This window comes from Telmatherina bonti (genome assembly GCF_933228915.1).
Source record: "Telmatherina bonti genome assembly, chromosome: 7".
Taxonomy (NCBI): Eukaryota; Metazoa; Chordata; class Actinopteri; order Atheriniformes; family Telmatherinidae; genus Telmatherina; species Telmatherina bonti.
This window is the reverse complement of record NC_136625.1, coordinates 3,121,007-3,143,678: the sequence shown is the minus strand read 5'-3', so window position 1 is coordinate 3,143,678 and position 22,672 is coordinate 3,121,007. Positions and strand designations below refer to the sequence as shown.

Sequence of the window (22,672 nt, the reverse complement as noted above, 5' to 3'; positions counted from 1 at the left end):
GAAATAATAGCAACTGTGAATGCCCATTTATTGAACTATGCTGAATGATTGAAATTAAATTGCATAAGTATAAGAAATTGGGGAAGAAAAAAAAAGCAAAACTAACATTTTTATTTATTGCCCCACATTGGGATCAAACCCACGAACTCCAGGATTGAAGCGCACTGATTCGACCCATTACACCACCAGCACTCTTAGATGCACCTTGGAAAAAAGGGTTGTAATTTTTCACACGTCCAGCAGGGGGGAATTAGCGGGAACAAAAACATGTGAGGTTCAACTAAACTCCAGGAAAGATGTGACAGACTTTATTGTTCAATGTGAAAAACTTTTTTTTAATGTGTTTAAGATTTATCAAAGTGTTGAAATGTTGCAGGAAGCATTGTTGGAACAGATCCTTCATATTTAACTGAGACATTTGCAAATAAATCCCTTTCCTCCTTGAAGTGCACAGCTGAGACCAACAGTTCTGAGCAGCCTGCAGAACCGCATGTCATCACACAAGCAGCAGCTTGTTTAATATGTTAAATGCTGCATTTCAACCAGTATGTGTACCTGTGTACTGGTGCAGAAAATGGACCAATCGCTGAGCTGAATTCCGTTTCGTCCAATCACAGGAATGGATTTCAATACATTGACTAAAACTTGAATAACTTGAAAAGTTTAAATGTCACAAAGACCAAAAGTTGTAGAACATATCTCCTGAATGGGCTGAAGAGTTTGAAACTTGAATGGTTGAAGTGAGACAAACGGTGTCGGAGGAGTAGCGTTTCAAACATTAGGCAAGAAAGACAATGGAGACCGGGACCGAGACGAACCAGACACTGTAAACCGGTGCAGAGCTCCGGGCCCCCGATGAAGCTGTTTTCAGCTCATTATGCAAAAACCAACCAATCGCCGAGCTGAACTTTTTCAATGTCCAATCCAGATTTGGTTTGAAGGACTTTCATCCAATCACAAGGCTGAATTTATTTTTACAAAATGTTAAATATCTCAAAAACTACAAAGATCTGAAACGACAAAAGTCGTAGCACACATCTCCGGAGGATCTGCAGGGTTTGAGATGTGAACGGTTGAAGTGACCTGAACGGCGCAGGAGGAGTAACACGGCAAACTACGGCGGAATAATAACATGTCCCTGTGGGCGTTCACTTCAATAACACTGATAAAAAACATGGAGGCTCAACTGATCCATTGTTATTCTCTGATTTATTACCAAAGGCATGAATGTTGAGTACCCACATCACTCCCATCACCCCCATCACCCCATCACCCACATCACCCACATCACCCACATCACCCTCACCCACATCACCCACATCACCCACATCACCCCCATCACCCACATCACCCACATCACCCACATCACCCCCATCACCCCATCACCCACATCACCCACATCACCCACATCACCCACATCACCCACATCACTCCCATCACCCACATCACCCACATCACTCCCATCACCCCCATCACCCCATCACCCACATCACCCACATCACCCACATCACCCACATCACTCCCATCACTCCCATCACCCCATCACCCACATCACCCCCATCACCCCCATCACCCACATCACCCCATCACCCCCATCACCCCATCACCCACATCACCCACATCACCCACATCACCCCATCACCCCCATCACCCCCATCACCCCATCACCCCCATCACCCCATCACCCCCATCACTCCCATCACCTCCATCACCTCCCATCACCTCCATCACCCCATCACCTCCCATCACCTCCATCACCCCCATCACCCCAATTACCTCCATCACCTCCATCACCTCCATCACCCCATCACCCACATCACCCCCATCACCCCCATCACCTCCATCACCTCCATCACCCACATCACCCCCATCACCCCATCACCTCCATCACCCTATCACCTCCATCACCTCCATCACCCCATCACCCCCATCACCTCCATCACCCCCATCACCTCCCATCACCTCCATCACCTCCATCACCCCAATTACCTCCATCACCCACATCACCTCTATCTCCCCATCACCTCCATCACTTCCATCACCTCCGTCACCTCTATCACCCCCATCACCCCCATCACCTCCATCACCCCCATCACCTCCATCACCTCCCATCACCTCCATCACCCCCATCACCTCCATCACCTCCATCACCCCATCACCGCCATCACCTCCCATCACCTCCATCACCCCATCACCCCCATCACCTCTATCACCTCCATCACCCCAACCCCCCATCACCTCCATCACCCACATCACCCCATCACCCCAATTACCTCCATCACCCCCATCACCCCATCACCTCCATCACCCCCATCACCCCAATTACCTCCATCACCTCCATCACCCCATCACCCCAATTACCTCCATCACCTCCATCACCCCATCACCCCATCACCTCCATCACCTCCATCACCCCATCACCTCCATCACCCACATCACCCACATCACCTCCATCACCCCAATTACCTCCATCACCCACATCACCTCTATCACCCCCATCACCTCCATCACCTCCATCACCCCCATCACCCCATCACCTCCCCCACCCCCATCACCTCCCATCACCTCCACCACCCCCATCACCTCCCATCACCTCCCATCACCTCCATCACCCCATCACCTCCCATCACCTCCATCACCCCATCACCCCAATTACCTCCATCACCTCCATCACCCCATCACCTCCATCACCTCCATCACCCCATCACCCCATCACCTCCATCACCCACATCAACTCCATCACCCCAATTACCTCCATCACCCCCATCACCCACATCACCCCCATCACCCCATCACCTCCATCACCCCAATTACCTCCATCACCTCCATCCCCTCCATCACCCCCATCACCCCATCACTGCCATCACCCCAATTACCTCCATCACCTCCATCACCCCCATCACCCCAATTACCTCCATCACCTCCATCACCTCCATCACCCCATCACCCCCATCACCCCCATCACCCCATCACCCCATCACCTCCGTCAACTCCATCACCCCAATTACCTCCATCACCCCCATCACCCCCATCACCTCCATCAACTCCATCACCCCAATTACCTCCATCACCCCCATCACCCACATCACCCCCATCACCTCCATCAACTCCATCACACCAATCACCTCCATCACTCCATCACCCACATCACCCCATCACCTCCATCACTCCATCACCCCCATCACCCCATCACCCCCATCAACTCCATCACACCAATTACCTCCATCACCTCCATCACCTCCCATCACCTCCCATCACCCCCATCACCCCAATTACCTCCATCACCCCCATCACCTCTATCACCCCCATCACCTCCCATCACCTCCATCACCCCAATTACCTCCATCACCCCCATCACCTCTATCACCCCATCACCTCCCATCACCTCCATCACCCCCATCACCCCAATTACCTCCATCACCTCCATCACCCCATCACCCCATCACCCCATCACCTCCATCACCCCAATTACCTCCATCACCCCCATCACCCACATCACCCCCATCACCCCATCACCTCCATCACCCCAATTACCTCCATCACCTCCATCCCCTCCATCACCCCCATCACCTCCATCACCCCAATTACCTCCATCACCTCCATCACCCCCATCACCCCCATCACCTCCATCACCCCAATTACCTCCATCACCTCCATCACCCCATCACCCCATCACCCCATCACCTCCATCACCCCAATTACCTCCATCACCCCCATCACCCACATCACCCCCATCACCCCATCACCTCCATCACCCCAATTACCTCCATCACCTCCATCCCCTCCATCACCCCCATCACCTCCATCACCCCAATTACCTCCATCACCTCCATCACCCCCATCACCTCCATCACCCCCATCACCCCATCACCCACATCACCCCATCACCTCTGTCAACTCCATCACCCCAATTACCTCTATCACCCCCATCACCACATCACCCCCATCACCTCCATCACCCCCATCACCCCATCACCTCCATCAACTCCATCACCCCATCACCCCCATCACCCCATCACCCACATCACCCACATCACCCACATCACCCCATCACCCCCATCACTCCCATCACCCCATCACCCACATCACCCCATCACCCACATCACCCACATCACCCCCATCACCCACATCACCCACATCACCCCCATCACCCCATCACCCACATCACCCCATCACCTCCATCAACTCCATCACCCCATCACCCCCATCACCCCCATCACCCCATCACCCACATCACCCACATCACCCCATCACCCACATCACCCACATCACCCCCATCACCCACATCACCCACATCACCCCCATCACCCCCATCACCCCCATCACCCACATCACCCCATCACCCACATCACCCCATTACCCCCATCACCCCCATCACCCCATCACCCACATCACCCCATCACCCACATCACCCCCATCACCCCCATCACCCCATCACCCACATCACCCCATCACCCACATCACCCACATCACCCCATCACCCACATCACCCACATCACCCCCATCACCCCCATCACCCACATCACCCCATCACCCCCATCACCCCATCACCCACATCACCCCATCACCTCCATCACCTCCATCACCCCCATCACCCCCATCACCTCCCATCACCTCCATCACCTCTATCACCCCCATCACCTCCATCTCCATCACCCCATCACCTCCATCACCTCCCATCACCTCCATCACCCCATCACCTCCCATCACCTCCATCACCCCCATCACCCCAATTACCTCCATCACCTCCATCACCCCATCACCCCCATCACCTCCATCACCTCCATCACCCACATCACCCCATCACCCCATCACCCCCATCACCTCCCATCACCTCCATCACCTCCATCACCCCAATTACCTCCATCACCTCCATCACCCCAATTACCTCCATCACCCACATCACCTCTATCACCCCATCACCTCCATCACTTCCATCACCTCCGTCACCTCTATCACCCCCATCACCTCCATCACCTCCCATCACCTCCATCACCTCCCATCACCTCCATCACCCCCATCACCTCCATCACCTCCATCACCCCATCACCGCCATCACCTCCCATCACCTCCATCACCTCCATCACCCCAATTACCTCCATCACCTCCATCACCCCATCACCCCCATCACCTCTATCACCTCCATCACCCCAACCCCCCATCACCTCCATCACCCCCATCACCCCATCACCTCCATCACCCCCATCACCCCAATTACCTCCATCACCTCCATCACCCCATCACCCCAATTACCTCCATCACCTCCATCACCCCATCACCCCATCACCTCCATCACCTCCATCACCCACATCACCCACATCACTTCCATCACCCCAATTACCTCCATCACCCACATCACCTCTATCACCCCCATCACCTCCATCACCTCCATCACCCCCATCACCCCATCACCTCCCCCACCCCCATCACCTCCCATCACCTCCACCACCCCCATCACCTCCCATCACCTCCCATCACCTCCATCACCCCATCACCTCCCATCACCTCCATCACCCCATCACCCCAATTACCTCCATCACCTCCATCACCCCATCACCTCCATCACCTCCATCACCCCATCACCCCATCACCTCCATCACCCACATCACCCACATCAACTCCATCACCCCAATTACCTCCATCACCCCCATCACCCACATCACCCCAATTACCTCCATCACCCCCATCACCCACATCACCCCCATCACCTCCATCAACTCCATCACACCAATTACCTCCATCACCCCCATCACCCACATCACCCCATCACCTCCATCAACTCCATCACCCCATCACCCCCATCAACTCCATCACACCAATTACCTCCATCACCTCCATCACCTCCCATCACCTCCATCACTCCATCACCTCCATCACCCCCACCACCCCATCACCTCCCATCACCTCCCATCACCTCCATCACCCCATCACCTCCATCACCTCCATCACCCCCATCACCTCTATCACCCCCATCACCTCCCATCACCTCCATCACCCCCATCACCCCAATTACCTCCATCACCCCCATCACCTCTATCACCCCATCACCTCCCATCACCTCCATCACCCCCATCACCCCAATTACCTCCATCACCTCCATCACCCCATCACCCCCATCACCCCATCACCTCCATCACCCACATCACCCATATCAACTCCATCACCCCAATTACCTCCATCACCCCCATCACCCACATCACCCCCATCACCTCCATCACCCCAATTACCTCCATCACCTCCATCCCCTCCATCACCCCCATCACCTCCATCACCCCAATTACCTCCATCACCTCCATCACCCCCATCACCCCCATCACCTCCATCACCCCAATTACCTCCATCACCTCCATCACCTCCATCACCCCCATCACCTCCATCACCCCCATCACCCCATCACCCACATCACCCCATCACCTCTGTCAACTCCATCACCCCAATTACCTCTATCACCCCCATCACCACATCACCCCCATCACCTCCATCACCCCCATCACCCCATCACCTCCATCAACTCCATCACCCCATCACCCCCATCACCCCATCACCCACATCACCCACATCACCCACATCACCCACATCACTCCCATCACCCCATCACCCCCATCACCCACATCACCCACATCACTCCCATCACCCCATCACCCACATCACCCCCATCACCCCCATCACCCCATCAACCCCATCACCCCATCACCCCATCACCCACATCACCCCATCACCCACATCACCCACATCACCCCCATCACTCCCATCACCCCATCACCCACATCACCCCCATCACCCCATCACCCACATCACCCCATCACCCACATCACTCCATCACCCCCATCACTCCCATCACCCCATCACCCCATCACTCCCATCACCCCATCACCCACATCACCCCCATCACCCCATCACCCCCATCACCCCATCACCCACATCACCCCATCACCCACATCACCCCATCACCCCCATCACTCCCATCACCCCATCACCCACATCACCCCCATCACCCCATCACCCACATCACCCACATCACCCCCATCACCCCATCACCCCCATCACCCACATCACCCACATCACCCACATCACCCCATCACCCACATCACCCCCAGCACCCCCATCACCCACATCACCCCATCACCCACATCACCCCATCACCCCCATCACCTCCCATCACCTCCATCACCCCCATCACCTCCCATCACCTCCATCACCTCCATCACCCCAATTACCTCCCATCACCTCCATCACCCCAATTACCTCCATCACCCACATCACCTCTATCACCCCATCACCTCCATCACTTCCATCACCTCCGTCACCTCTATCACCCCCATCACCTCCATCACCCCATCACCCCCATCACCCCATCACCTCCATCACCCACATCACCCACATCAACTCCATCACCCCAATTACCTCCATCACCCCCATCACCCACATCACCCCCATCACCCCATCACCTCCATCACCCCAATTACCTCCATCACCTCCATCCCCTCCATCACCCCCATCACCTCCATCACCCCAATTACCTCCATCACCTCCATCACCCCCATCACCTCCATCACCCCAATTACCTCCATCACCTCCATCACCTCCATCACCCCCATCACCCCATCACCCACATCACCCACATCACCCACATCACCCCATCACCCCCATCACTCCCATCACCCCATCACCCACATCACCCCATCACCCACATCACCCACATCACCCCCATCACCCACATCACCCACATCACCCCCATCACCCCCATCACCCCATCACCCACATCACCCACATCACCCCATCACCCACATCACCCACATCACCCCCATCACCCCCATCACCCACATCACCCCATCACCCACATCACCCACATCACCCCATTACCCCCATCACCCCATCACCCCCATCACCCCCATCACCTCCATCACCCCCATCACCCACATCACCCCATCACCTCCCATCACCTCCATCACCCCCATCACCCCAATTACCTCCATCACCTCCATCACCCCATCACCCACATCACCCCCATCACCCCCATCACCTCCATCACCTCCATCACCCACATCACCCCCATCACCCCATCACCTCCATCACCCTATCACCTCCATCACCTCCATCACCCCATCACCCCCATCACCTCCCATCACCTCCATCACCCCCATCACCTCCCATCACCTCCATCACCTCCATCACCCCAATTACCTCCATCACCTCCATCACCTCCATCACCCCATCACCCCATCACCTCCATCACCCACATCACCCACATCAACTCCATCACCCCAATTACCTCCATCACCCCCATCACCCACATCACCCCCATCACCTCCATCAACTCCATCACACCAATTACCTCCATCACCCCCATCACCCACATCACCCCATCACCTCCATCAACTCCATCACCCCATCACCCCCATCACCCCCATCAACTCCATCACACCAATTACCTCCATCACCTCCATCACCTCCCATCACCTCCCATCACCCACATCACCCCATCACCCCCATCACCCCATCACCCACATCACCCCCATCACCCCATCACCCCATCACCCACATCACCCCATCACTCCCATCACCCACATCACCCCATCACCCACATCACCCCCATCACCCCCATCACCCACATCACCCCATCACCCCCATCACCCCCATCACCCCCATCACCCCATCACCCACATCACCCACATCACCCCATCACCTCCATCACCTCCATCACCCCCATCACCCCCATCACCTCCCATCACCTCCATCACCTCTATCACCCCCTTCACCTCCATCTCCATCACCCCATCACCTCCATCACCTCCCATCACCTCCATCACCCCATCACCTCCCATCACCTCCATCACCCCCATCACCCCAATTACCTCCATCACCTCCATCACCCCATCACCCCCATCACCTCCATCACCTCCATCACCCACATCACCCCCATCACCCCATCACCCCCATCACCTCCATCACCCTATCAACTCCATCACACCAATTACCTCCATCACCTCTATCACCCCCATCACCTCCATCACCTCCATCACCTCCATCACCCCCATCACCTCCATCACCTCCATCACCCCATCACCGCCATCACCTCCCATCACCTCCATCACCCCCATCACCCCAATTACCTCCATCACCTCCATCACCCCATCACCCCATCACCTCTATCACCTCCATCACCCCAACCCCCATCACCTCCATCACCCACATCACCCACATCAACTCCATCACCCCAATTACCTCCATCACCCCCATCACCCCATCACCTCCATCACCCCCATCACCCCAATTACCTCCATCACCCCCATCACCCCATCACCTCCATCACCTCCATCACCCCCATCACCCCATCACCTCCACCACCCCCATCACCTCCCATCACCTCCCATCACCTCCACCACCCCCATCACCTCCCATCACCTCCCATCACCTCCATCACCCCATCACCTCCCATCACCTCCATCACCCCATCACCCCAATTACCTCCATCACCTCCATCACCCCATCACCCCATCACCTCCATCACCTCCATCACCCCATCACCCCATCACCTCCATCACCCACATCACCCACATCAACTCCATCACCCCAATTACCTCCATCACCCCCATCACCCACATCACCCCCATCACCCCATCACCTCCATCACCCCAATTACCTCCATCACCTCCATCCCCTCCATCACCCCCATCACCCCATCACTGCCATCACCCCAATTACCTCCATCACCTCCATCACCCCCATCACCCCAATTACCTCCATCACCTCCATCACCCCCATCACCCCATCACCCCATCACCTCCGTCAACTCCATCACCCCAATTACCCCCATCACCCCCATCACCTCCATCACCTCCATCACCTCCATCACCCCATCACCCCCATCACCCCCATCACCCCATCACCCCATCACCTCCGTCAACTCCATCACCCCAATTACCTCCATCACCCCCATCACCCCATCACCTCCATCAACTCCATCACCCCAATTACCTCCATCACCCCCATCACCCACATCACCCCCATCACCCCCATCACCTCCATCAACTCCATCACCCCAATTATCTCCATCACCCCCATCACCCACATCACCCCCATCACCTCCATCAACTCCATCACACCAATTACCTCCATCACCCCCATCACCCACATCACCCCATCACCTCCATCAACTCCATCACCCCATCACCTCCATCACCCCCATCACCTCCATCACCCCCATCAACTCCATCACACCAATTACCTCCATCACCTCCATCACCTCCCATCACCTCCAATCACCTCCACCACCCCCATCACCTCCCATCACCTCCCATCACCCCATCACCTCCATCACCTCCATCACCCCCACCACCCCCATCACCTCCCATCACCTCCCATCACCTCCATCACTCCATCACCTCCATCACCTCCATCACCCCCATCACCCCAATTACCTCCATCACCCCCATCACCTCTATCACCCCCATCACCTCCCATCACCTCCATCACCCCCATCACCCCAATTACCTCCATCACCTCCATCACCCCATCACCCCCATCACCCCATCACCTCCATCACCCACATCACCCACATCAACTCCATCACCCCAATTACCTCCATCACCCCCATCACCCACATCACCCCCATCACCCCATCACCTCCATCACCCCAATTACCTCCATCACCTCCATCACCTCCATCACCCCCATCACCTCCATCACCCCCATCACCCCAATTACCTCCATCACCTCCATCACCTCCATCACCCCATCACCCCCATCACCCACATCACCCCATCACCTCCGTCAACTCCATCACCCCAATTACCTCTATCACCCCCATCACCACATCACCCCCATCACCTCCATCACCCCCATCACCCCCATCACCTCCATCAACTCCATCACCCCAATTACCCCATCACCCCCATCACCCACATCACCCCATCACCTCCATCACCCCCATCACCTCCCATCACCTCCATCACCTCCATCACCCCATCACCTCCATCACCTCCATCACCTCCATCTCCTCAATCACCTCCCATCACCTCCATCACCCCCATCACCTCCCATCACCTCCATCACCTCCATCACCTCCATCACCCCCATCACCTCTATCACCCCATCACCTCCATCACCTCCATCACCCCCATCACCTCCATCAACTCCATCACCCCAATTACCCCCATCACCCCATCACCTCCATCACCCACATCAACTCCATCACCCCAATTACCTCCATCACCCCCATCACCCACATCACCCCCATCACCCCATCACCTCCATCACCCCAATTACCTCCATCATCTCCATCCCCTCCATCACCCCCATCACCCCATCACCTCCATCACCCCAATTACCTCCATCACCTCCCATCACCTCCATCACCCCCATCACCTCCCATCACCTCCATCACCCCCATCACCTCCCATCACCTCCATCACCTCCATCACCCCAATTACCTCCATCACCTCCATCACCCCAATTACCTCCATCACCCACATCACCTCTATCACCCCATCACCTCCATCACTTCCATCACCTCCGTCACCTCTATCACCCCCATCACCCCCATCACCTCCATCACCCCCATCACCTCCATCACCTCCCATCACCTCCATCACCTCCATCACCCCCATCACCTCCATCACCCCATCACCTCCATCACCTCCATCACCCCATCACCCCATCACCGCCATCACCTCCCATCACCTCCATCACCCCCATCACCCCAATTACCTCCATCACCTCCATCACCCCATCACCCCCATCACCTCTATCACCTCCATCACCCCAACCCCCCATCACCTCCATCACCCACATCACCCACATCAACTCCATCACCCACATCACCCACATCAACTCCATCACCCCCATCACCCCATCACCTCCATCACCCCCATCACCCCAATTACCTCCATCACCTCCATCACCCCATCACCCCCATCACCTCCATCACCTCCATCACCCCATCACCTCCATCACCCACATCACCCACATCACCTCCATCACCCCAATTACCTCCATCACCCACATCACCTCTATCACCCCCATCACCTCCATCACCTCCATCACCCCCATCACCCCATCACCTCCACCACCCCCATCACCTCCCATCACCTCCACCACCCCCATCACCTCCCATCACCTCCCATCACCTCCATCACCTCCATCAGCCCATCACCTCCCATCACCTCCATCACCCCATCACCCCAATTACCTCCATCACCCCATCACCTCCATCACCTCCATCACCCCATCACCCCATCACCTCCATCACCCACATCACCCACATCAACTCCATCACCCCAATTACCTCCATCACCCCCATCACCCACATCACCCCCATCACCCCATCACCTCCATCACCCCAATTACCTCCATCCCCTCCATCACCCCCATCACCCCATCACTGCCATCACCCCAATTACCTCCATCACCTCCATCACCCCCATCACCCCAATTACCTCCATCACCTCCATCACCTCCATCACCCCATCACCCCCATCACCCCATCACCCCATCACCCCATCACCTCCGTCAACTCCATCACCCCAATTACCTCCATCACCCCCATCACCTCCATCAACTCCATCACCCCAATTACCTCCATCACCCCCATCACCCACATCACCCCCATCACCTCCATCAACTCCATCACACCAATTACCTCCATCACCCCCATCACCCACATCACCCCATCACCTCCATCAACTCCATCACCCCATCACCTCCATCACCCCCATCACCTCCATCACCCCCATCAACTCCATCACACCAATTACCTCCATCACCTCCATCACCTCCCATCACCTCCAATCACCTCCACCACCCCCATCACCTCCCATCACCTCCCATCACCTCCATCACCCCATCACCTCCATCACCTCCATCACCCCCACCACCCCCATCACCTCCCATCACCTCCATCACCCCATCACCTCCATCACCTCCATCACCCCCATCACCTCTATCACCCCCATCACCTCCCATCACCTCCATCACCCCCATCACCCCAATTACCTCCATCACCCCCATCACCTCTATCACCCCCATCACCTCCCATCACCTCCATCACCCCCATCACCCCAATTACCTCCATCACCCCCATCACCTCTATCACCCCCATCACCTCCCATCACCTCCATCACCCCCATCACCCCAATTACCTCCATCACCTCCATCACCCCATCACCCCCATCACCCCATCACCTCCATCACCCACATCACCCACATCAACTCCATCACCCCAATTACCTCCATCACCCCCATCACCCACATCACCCCCATCACCCCATCACCTCCATCACCCCAATTACCTCCATCACCTCCATCCCCTCCATCACCCCCATCACCTCCATCACCCCAATTACCTCCATCACCTCCATCACCCCCATCACCCCATCACCCCCATCACCCACATCACCCCATCACCTCCGTCAACTCCATCACCCCAATTACCTCTATCACCCCCATCACCACATCACCCCCATCACCCCCATCACCCCCATCACCTCCATCAACTCCATCACCCCAATTACCCCCATCACCCACATCACCCCCATCACCCACATCACCCCATCACCTCCGTCATCTCCATCACCCCAATTACCTCTATCACCCCCATCACCCCCATCACCCCAATTACCTCCATCACCTCCCATCACCTCCATCAACTCCATCACCCCAATTACCTCCATCACCCCCATCACCCACATCACCCCCATCACCTCCATCAACTCCATCACACCAATTACCTCCATCACCCCCATCACCCACATCACCCCATCACCTCCATCAACTCCATCACCCCATCACCTCCATCACCCCCATCAACTCCATCACACCAATTACCTCCATCACCTCCATCACCTCCCATCACCTCCAATCACCTCCACCACCCCCATCACCTCCCATCACCTCCCATCACCTCCATCACCCCATCACCTCCATCACCTCCATCACCCCCACCACCCCCATCACCTCCCATCACCTCCATCACCCCATCACCTCCATCACCTCCATCACCCCCATCACCTCTATCACCCCCATCACCCCAATTACCTCCATCACCCCCATCACCTCTATCACCCCCATCACCTCCCATCACCTCCATCACCCCCATCACCCCAATTACCTCCATCACCCCCATCACCTCTATCACCCCCATCACCTCCCATCACCTCCATCACCCCCATCACCCCAATTACCTCCATCACCTCCATCACCCCATCACCCCCATCACCCCATCACCTCCATCACCCACATCACCCACATCAACTCCATCACCCCAATTACCTCCATCACCCCCATCACCCACATCACCCCCATCACCCCATCACCTCCATCACCCCAATTACCTCCATCACCTCCATCCCCTCCATCACCCCCATCACCTCCATCACCCCAATTACCTCCATCACCCCCATCACCCCAATTACCTCCATCACCTCCATCACCCCCATCACCCCCATCACCCACATCACCCCATCACCTCCGTCAACTCCATCACCCCAATTACCTCTATCACCCCCATCACCACATCACCCCCATCACCCCCATCACCCCCATCACCTCCATCAACTCCATCACCCCAATTACCCCCATCACCCACATCACCCCCATCACCCCCATCACCTCCATCAACTCCATCACCCCAATTACCTCCATCACCCCCATCACCCACATCACCCCCATCACCCCATCACCTCCATCACCCCAATTACCTCCATCACCTCCATCCCCTCCATCACCCCCATCACCTCCATCACCCCAATTACCTCCATCACCCCCATCACCCCAATTACCTCCATCACCTCCATCACCCCCATCACCCCCATCACCCACATCACCCCATCACCTCCGTCATCTCCATCACCCCAATTACCTCTATCACCCCCATCACCCCCATCACCCCAATTACCTCCATCACCTCCCATCACCTCCATCACCTCCATCACCCCATCACCTCCATCACCTCCATCACCTCAATCACCTCCCATCACCTCCCATCACCTCCATCACCCCCATCACCTCCATCACCTCCATCACCCCCATCACCCCCATCACCTCTATCACCCCATCACCTCTATCACCCCATCACCTCCATCACCTCCATCACCCCCATCACCCCCATCACCTCCATCACCCCCATCACCTCTATCACCCCCATCACCTCCCATCACCTCCATCACCCCCATCACCCCAATTACCTCCATCACCTCCATCACCCCATCACCCCCATCACCCCATCACCTCCATCACCCACATCACCCACATCAACTCCATCACCCCAATTACCTCCATCACCCCCATCACCCACATCACCCCATCACCCCATCACCTCCATCACCCCAATTACCTCCATCACCTCCATCCCCTCCATCACCCCCATCACCCCATCACCTCCATCACCCCAATTACCTCCATCACCTCCATCACCCCCATCACCCCAATTACCTCCATCACCTCCATCACCTCCATCACCCCCATCACCTCCATCACCCCCATCACCCCATCACCCCCATCACCCACATCACCCCATCACCTCTGTCAACTCCATCACCCCAATTACCTCTATCACCCCCATCACCACATCACCTCCATCACCCCCATCACCCCCATCACCTCCATCAACTCCATCACCCCAATTACCCCCATCACCCCCATCACCCACATCACCCCATCACCTCCATCACCCCCATCACCTCCATCACCTCCATCACCCCATCACCCCCATCACCTCCATCACCTCAATCACCTCCCATCACCTCCATCACCCCCATCACCTCCAATCACCTCCATCACCTCCATCACCCCCATCACCCCCATCACCTCTATCACCCCATCACCTCCATCACCTCCATCACCCCCATCACCCCCATCACCCCCATCACCTCCATCACCCCCATCACCTCTATCACCTCCATCACCTCCATCACCTCCATCACCTCTATCACCTCTATCACCTCTGTCACCCCATCACCTCCATCACCCCCATCACCTCCCATCACCTCCCATCACCTCCATCACCCCCATCACCTCTATCACCCCATCACCTCCATCACCCCCATCACCTCCATCACCCCCATCACCCCATCACCTCTATCACCCCATCACCTCCATCACCTCCATCACCCACATCACCCCCATCACCCCCATCACCCCCATCACCCCATCACCTCTATCACCCCATCACCTCCATCACCCCCATCACCCCATCACCTCCATCACCCCAACCCCCATCACCCCCATCACCTCTATCACCCCATCACCTCCATCACCTCCATCACCCCCATCACTTCCATCACCTCCATCACCTCCATCACTTCCATCACCTCCATCACCCCCATCACCTCCATCACCCCCATCACTTCCATCACCTCCATCACCTCCATCACCCCCATCACCTCCATCACCCCCATCACTTCCATCACCTCCATCACCTCCATCACCCCATCACCTCCATCACCCCCATCACCCCATCACCTCTATCACCCCATCACCTCCATCACCTCCATCACCCACATCACCCCCATCACCCCCATCACCCCCATCACCCCATCACCTCTATCACCCCATCACCTCCATCACCCCCATCACCCCATCACCTCCATCACCCCAACCCCCATCACCCCCATCACCTCTATCACCCCATCACCTCCATCACCTCCATCACCCCCATCACTTCCATCACCTCCATCACCTCCATCACTTCCATCACCTCCATCACCCCCATCACCTCCATCACCCCCATCACTTCCATCACCTCCATCACCTCCATCACCCCCATCACCTCCATCACCCCCATCACTTCCATCACCTCCATCACCTCCATCACCCCCATCACCTCCATCACCCCCATCACTTCCATCACCTCCATCACCTCCATCACCCCCATCACCTCCCTGAGGGAGACCTTGTGTTGGTCGCCAGTGTTATGCAGCCTGGACTTCAATAGGAGGTCTTTCTACTGCAGATGGATCAGCAGTTGGCAGTGGAGCAGCTCTGGCTCCGGGTGGCGACGGAACGATCTTCCTGGACCTCCGACAGTCACTGCCCAGCGAGTATCTGTTCCAGGTTCTTCCCAACTGCCTCCAGGTTTCTGCTTTCACACTGGGAAGCTTTTGGGAATGTTTGTACGTGTTCCCGAACGGCGGCCAGTAGCTCCCAGAGCCGGCTGAAGATGCTGGGACCTAATTTAGTTTTTTCGTTCAACCTTAAATTTTTATATATTTCTGCTCATTTCCAAGGAAAGCCTCCGATCACCTGATACATGTCAGACATGTCCATCTGTAAATCAGGTCTTGTCCTCCCCCATTAGACTCTCGTCTTGATGAGTGACTTGGCCACTATCTTGGACCTTCAGGGTCGCCATGACGACGCCCTTGTTCTGATCCAGCAGGCGGTAAACCTGAGCCGGTCTGTGGGACACCTGGACCAGCACGTCCTCCTGGGGAACATGGCAGGGATCCTGCTGCACACAGGTGAGCAGAGGTGGACTCTGAGAGTTTCAGCTGTCCCCTGCAGGTCTGATGTGCTTTGGTTCTGTCCCCTCAGGCCGGCTGGAGGACTCAGTCCGGTTCTACCAGGAGGCTCTGAGTCTGGCTCAGCGGGCTGGAGACCAGGCAGCAGTGGACCAGATCCAGGAGGGACTGAAGGAGGTTAAGAAGAAAAAGAGCCAGGAGAAGAAGGACGCTGCTCAGTGACTGTGATCCGGATCAGACCAGTTCTGTAGAACTCTGCTTCCTTTCTCTGACTGTTTGCATGTCCCCCAGAACCACGCAGATCTTCACGAAAAACTGGTCCGTGTGTTCCTTACACACCTGAAACTCCTCAGTCAGAACCAGACCCACACCCAGATCCACATCCAGACACAGACCCGGTCCACATCTAGTCCTGGAACCCGATCAACAAATCCAGACCCTTACCCAGATCCAGATCCAGATCCAGTTCATGGCGTACCCTCTGTGGAAGTGAGGCTGCTGTTTCCCACAGTGATTAAGTTGTTGAGAAGACGAAGGACGAACAGGAAACAGGAAGCAGACCTGGGGGCGGAGCTAAAGCACCGTTTGGGGTTTCTATGGTAACAGGACTCTATGTTAACAGTAATGGCCTCCGGTTCGGTTCTGTTAATAAAAGAAAAACAGGATTGTTGTTTATCGGCTGTTAATTTACAGACAGGAAACCTAGATTCTTTTCCAGGACCAGGATCCTTTTCCAGGACCAGGATCCTGTTCCAGGACCAGGATCCTTTTCCAGAACCAGGATCCTTTTCCAGGACCAGGATCCTTTTCCAGAACCAGGATCCTTTTCCAGGACCAGGATCCTGTTCCAGGACCAGGATCCTTTTCCAGAACCAGGATCCTGTTCCAGGACCAGGATCCTTTTCCACAACCAGGATCCTTTTCCAGGAGTTGGATCCTTTTCCAGGACCAGGATCCTTTTCCAGGAGTTGGATCCTTTTCCAGGACCAGGATCCTTTTACAGGACCAGGATCCTTTTACAGGAGTTGGATCCTTTTCCAGGAGTAGGATCCTTTTCCAGGACCAGGATCCTTTTCCAGGACCAGGATCCTTTTCCAGAACCAGGATCCTGTTCCAGGACCAGGATCCTTTTCCAGGAGTAGGATCCTTTTCCAGGACCAGGATCCTTTTCCAGGACCAGGATCGTTTTCCAGAACCAGGATCCTTTTCCAGGACCAGGATCATTTTCCAGGACCAGGATCCTTTTCCAGGAGTTGGATCCTTTGCCAGGACCAGGATCCTTTTACAGGACCAGGATCCTTTTACAGGAGTTGGATCCTTTGCCAGGACCAGGATCCTTTTCCAGGAGTAGGATCCTTTTCCAGGACCAGGATCCTTTTCCAGGAGTTGGATCCTTTGCCAGGACCAGAATCCTTTTACAGGACCAGGATCCTTTTCCAGGAGCAGGATCCTTTTACAGGACCAGGATCCTTTTCCATAACCAGGATCCTTTTCCAGGACCTGGATCCTTTTCCAGGACCTGGATCCTTTTCCAGAACCAGGATCCTGTTCCAGGACCAGTATCCTGTTCCAGGACCAGGATCCTTTTCCAGGACCAGGATCCTTTTCCAGAGCCAGGATCGTTTTCCAGAACCAGGATCCTGTTCCAGGACCAGGATCATTTTCCAGGACCAGGATCCTTTTCCAGGAGTTGGATCCTTTGCCAGGACCAGGATCCTTTTACAGGAGTTGGATCCTTTTCCAGGAGTAGGATCCTTTTCCAGGACCAGGATCGTTTTCCAGAACCAGGATCCTGTTCCAGGACCAGGATCCTTTTACAGGACCAGGATCCTTTTCCAGAACCAGGATCCTGTTCCAGGACCAGGATCCTTTTCCAGAAACAGGATCCTGTTTGAGGACCAGGATCCCTTTCCAGGAGCAGGATCCTTCTCCAGGACCAGGATCCTGTTCCAGGACCAGGATCCTTTTCCAGGACCAGGATCCTTTTACAGGAGTTGGATCCTTTTCCAGGACCAGGATCCTTTTCCAGAACCAGGATCCTGTTCCAGGACCAGGATCATTTTCCAGGACCAGGATCCTTTTCCAGGACCAGGATCCTTTTCCAGAGCCAGGATCGTTTTCCAGAACCAGGATCCTGTTCCAGGACCAGGATCCTTTTACAGGACCAGGATCCTTTTCCAGGACCAGGATCCTGTTCCAGGACCAGGATCCTTTTCCAGGACCATGATCCTTTTCCAGAACCAGGATCCTGTTCCAGGACCAGGATCCTTTTCCAGGAGTTGGATCGTTTTCCAGGACCAGGATCCTTTTCCAGGACCAGGATCCTTTTACAGGACCAGGATCCTTTTACAGGAGTTGGATCCTTTTCCAGGACCAGGATCCTTTTCCAGAACCAGGATCCTGTTCCAGGACCAGGATCCTTTTCCAGAAACAGGATCCTGTTTGAGGACCAGGATCCCTTTCCAGGAGCAGGATCCTTCTCCAGGACCAGGATCCTGTTCCAGGACCAGGATCCTTTTCCAGGACCAGGATCCTTTTCCAGGACCAGGATCCTTTTACAGGAGTTGGATCCTTTTCCAGGACCAGGATCCTTTTCCAGAACCAGGATCCTTTTCCAGGACCAGGATCCTTTTCATGAAACAGGATCCTGTTTGAGGACCAGGATCCCTTTCCAGGAGCAGGATCCTTCTCCAGGACCAGGATCCTGTTCCAGGACCAGGATCCTTTTCCAGGACCAGGATCCTTTTACAGGACCAGGATCCTTTTCCAGGACCCAGGATCCTGGTCCTGGAACAGGATCCTTTTCCAGGAGTTGGATCGTTTTCCAGGACCAGGATCCTTTTACAGGAGAAGGATCCTTTTCAGGAGTTGGATCCTTTTCCAGGACCAGGATCCTTTTCCAGGACCAGGATCCTTTTCCAGGACCAGGATCCTTTTCCAGAACCAGGATCCTTTTCCAGGAGTTGGATCCTTTTCCAGGACAAGGATCCTGTTCCAGGACCAGGATCCTTTTCCAGGACCATGATCCTGTTCCAGGACCAGGATCCTTTTCCAGGAGTTGGATCGTTTTCCAGGACCAGGATCCTTTTCCAGGACCAGGATCCTTTTACAGGACCAGGATCCTTTTACAGGAGCAGGATCCTTTTCCAGGACCATGATCCTTTTCCAGGACCAGGATCCTTTTCCAGGACCAGGATCCTGTTCCAGGACCAGGATCCTTTTCCAGAACCAGGATCCTGTTCCAGAACCAGGATCCTTTTCCAGGACCAGGATCCTGTTCCAGGACCAGGATCCTTTTCCAGGACCAGGATCCTTTTCCAGGAGTTGGATCCTTTTCCAGGACCAGGATCCTTTTACAGGACCAGGATCCTTTTACAGGAGCAGGATCCTTTTCCAGGACCAGGATCCTTTTCCAGGACCAGGATCCTTTTCCAGGACCAGGATCCTGTTCCAGGACCAGGATCCTTTTCCAGAACCAGGATCCTGTTCCATTACCAGGATCCTTTTCCAGAACCAGGATCCTTTTCCAGGACCAGGATCCTGTTCCAGAACCAGGATCATGTTTGAGGACCAGGATCCCTTTCCAGGAGCAGGATCCTTTTCCAGGAGTTGGATCCTTTTCTAGGACCAGGATCGTTTTCCAGGACCAGGATCCTTTTACAGGACCAGGATCCTTTTACAGGAGTTGGATCCTTTTCCAGGACCAGGATCCTTTTCCAGGACCAGGATCCTTTTCCAGAACCAGGATCCTTTTCCAGGAGTAGGATCCTTTTCCAGGACCAGGATCCTTTTCCAGAACCAGGATCCTGTTCCAGGACCAGGATCCTTTTCCAGGACCAGGATCCTTTTCCAGGACCAGGATCCTGTTCCAGGACCAGGATCCTTTTCCAGAAACAGGATCCTGTTCCATTACCACGATCCTTTTCCAGAACCAGGATCCTTTTCCAGGACCAGGATCCTGTTCCAGAACCAGGATCATGTTTTCGGACCAGGATCCTTTTCCAGAACCAGGATCCTGTTCCAGGACCAGGATCCTTTTCCAGAAACAGGATCCTGTTTGAGGACCAGGATCCCTTTCCAGGAGCAGGATCCTGTTCCAGGACCAGGATCCTGTTCAAGAACCAGGATACTTTGCCAGGACCAGGATCCTTTTCCAGGACCAGGATCCTTTTCCAGGAGTTGGATCCTTTGCCAGGACCAGAATCCTTTTACAGGACCAGGATCCTTTTCCAGGAGCAGGATCCTTTTACAGGACCAGGATCCTTTTCCATAACCAGGATCCTTTTCCAAGACCTGGATCCTTTTCCAGGACCTGGATCCTTTTCCAGAACCAGGATCCTGTTCCAGGACCAGTATCCTGTTCCAGGACCAGGATCCTTTTCCAGAGCCAGGATCGTTTTCCAGAACCAGGATCCTGTTCCAGGACCAGGATCATTTTCCAGGACCAGGATCCTTTTCCAGGAGTTGGATCCTTTGCCAGGACCAGGATCCTTTTACAGGACCAGGATCCTTTTACAGGAGTTGGATCCTTTTCCAGGAGTAGGATCCTTTTCCAGGACCAGGATCCTTTTCCACGACCAGGATCGTTTTCCAGAACCAGGATCCTGTTCCAGGACCAGGATCCTTTTACAGGACCAGGATCCTATTACAGGAGTTGGATCCTTTTCCAGGACCAGGATCCTTTTCCAGGACCAGGATCCGTTTCCAGAACCAGGATCCTGTTCCAGGACCAGGATCCTTTTCCAGAAACAGGATCCTGTTTGAGGACCAGGATCCCTTTCCAGGAGCAGGATCCTTCTCCAGGACCAGGATCCTGTTCCAGGACCAGGATCCTTTTCCAGGACCAGGATCCTTTTCCAGGACCAGGATCCTTTTCCAGAACCAGGATCCTTTTCCAGAACCAGGATCCTGTTCCAGGACCAGGATCCTTTTCCAGGAGTTGGATCCTTTTCCAGGACCAGGATCCTTTTCCAGAACCAGGATCCTTTTCCAGGAGTTGGATCCTTTTCCAGGACCAGGATCCTGTTCCAGGACCAGGATCCTTTTCCAGGACCAGGATCCTTTTCCAGGAGTTGGATCCTTTTCCAGGACCAGGATCCTTTTCCAGAACCAGGATCCTTTTCCAGGAGTTGGATCCTTTTCCAGGACCAGGATCCTTTTCCAGAACCAGGATCCTTTTCCAGGAGTTGGATCCTTTTCCAGGACCAGGATCCTGT

General features: G+C 55.0%; 1 protein-coding gene across 2 annotated transcripts in view; it reads left to right on the top strand.

Annotated features, from left to right (window-relative positions):
• The window catches only part of ttc19 (tetratricopeptide repeat domain 19), a 31,013-nt gene extending 12,897 nt beyond the window's left edge, over positions 1-18,116 (top strand). Inside the window, exons 9-10 of one of the 2 annotated variants that reach the window (XM_079243709.1) lie at positions 17,339-17,456; positions 17,530-18,116. In XM_079243709.1, coding sequence (XP_079099835.1) covers positions 17,339-17,456; positions 17,530-17,678 — 267 coding nt within the window. In that variant the 3' untranslated portion in view covers positions 17,679-18,116. Of the gene's footprint in view, positions 1-17,293; positions 17,457-17,529 lie in introns of both variants that reach the window. The other variant, XM_079243708.1, reaches the window with a different exon arrangement.
• Positions 18,117-22,672: the final 4,556 nt, after the last annotated feature.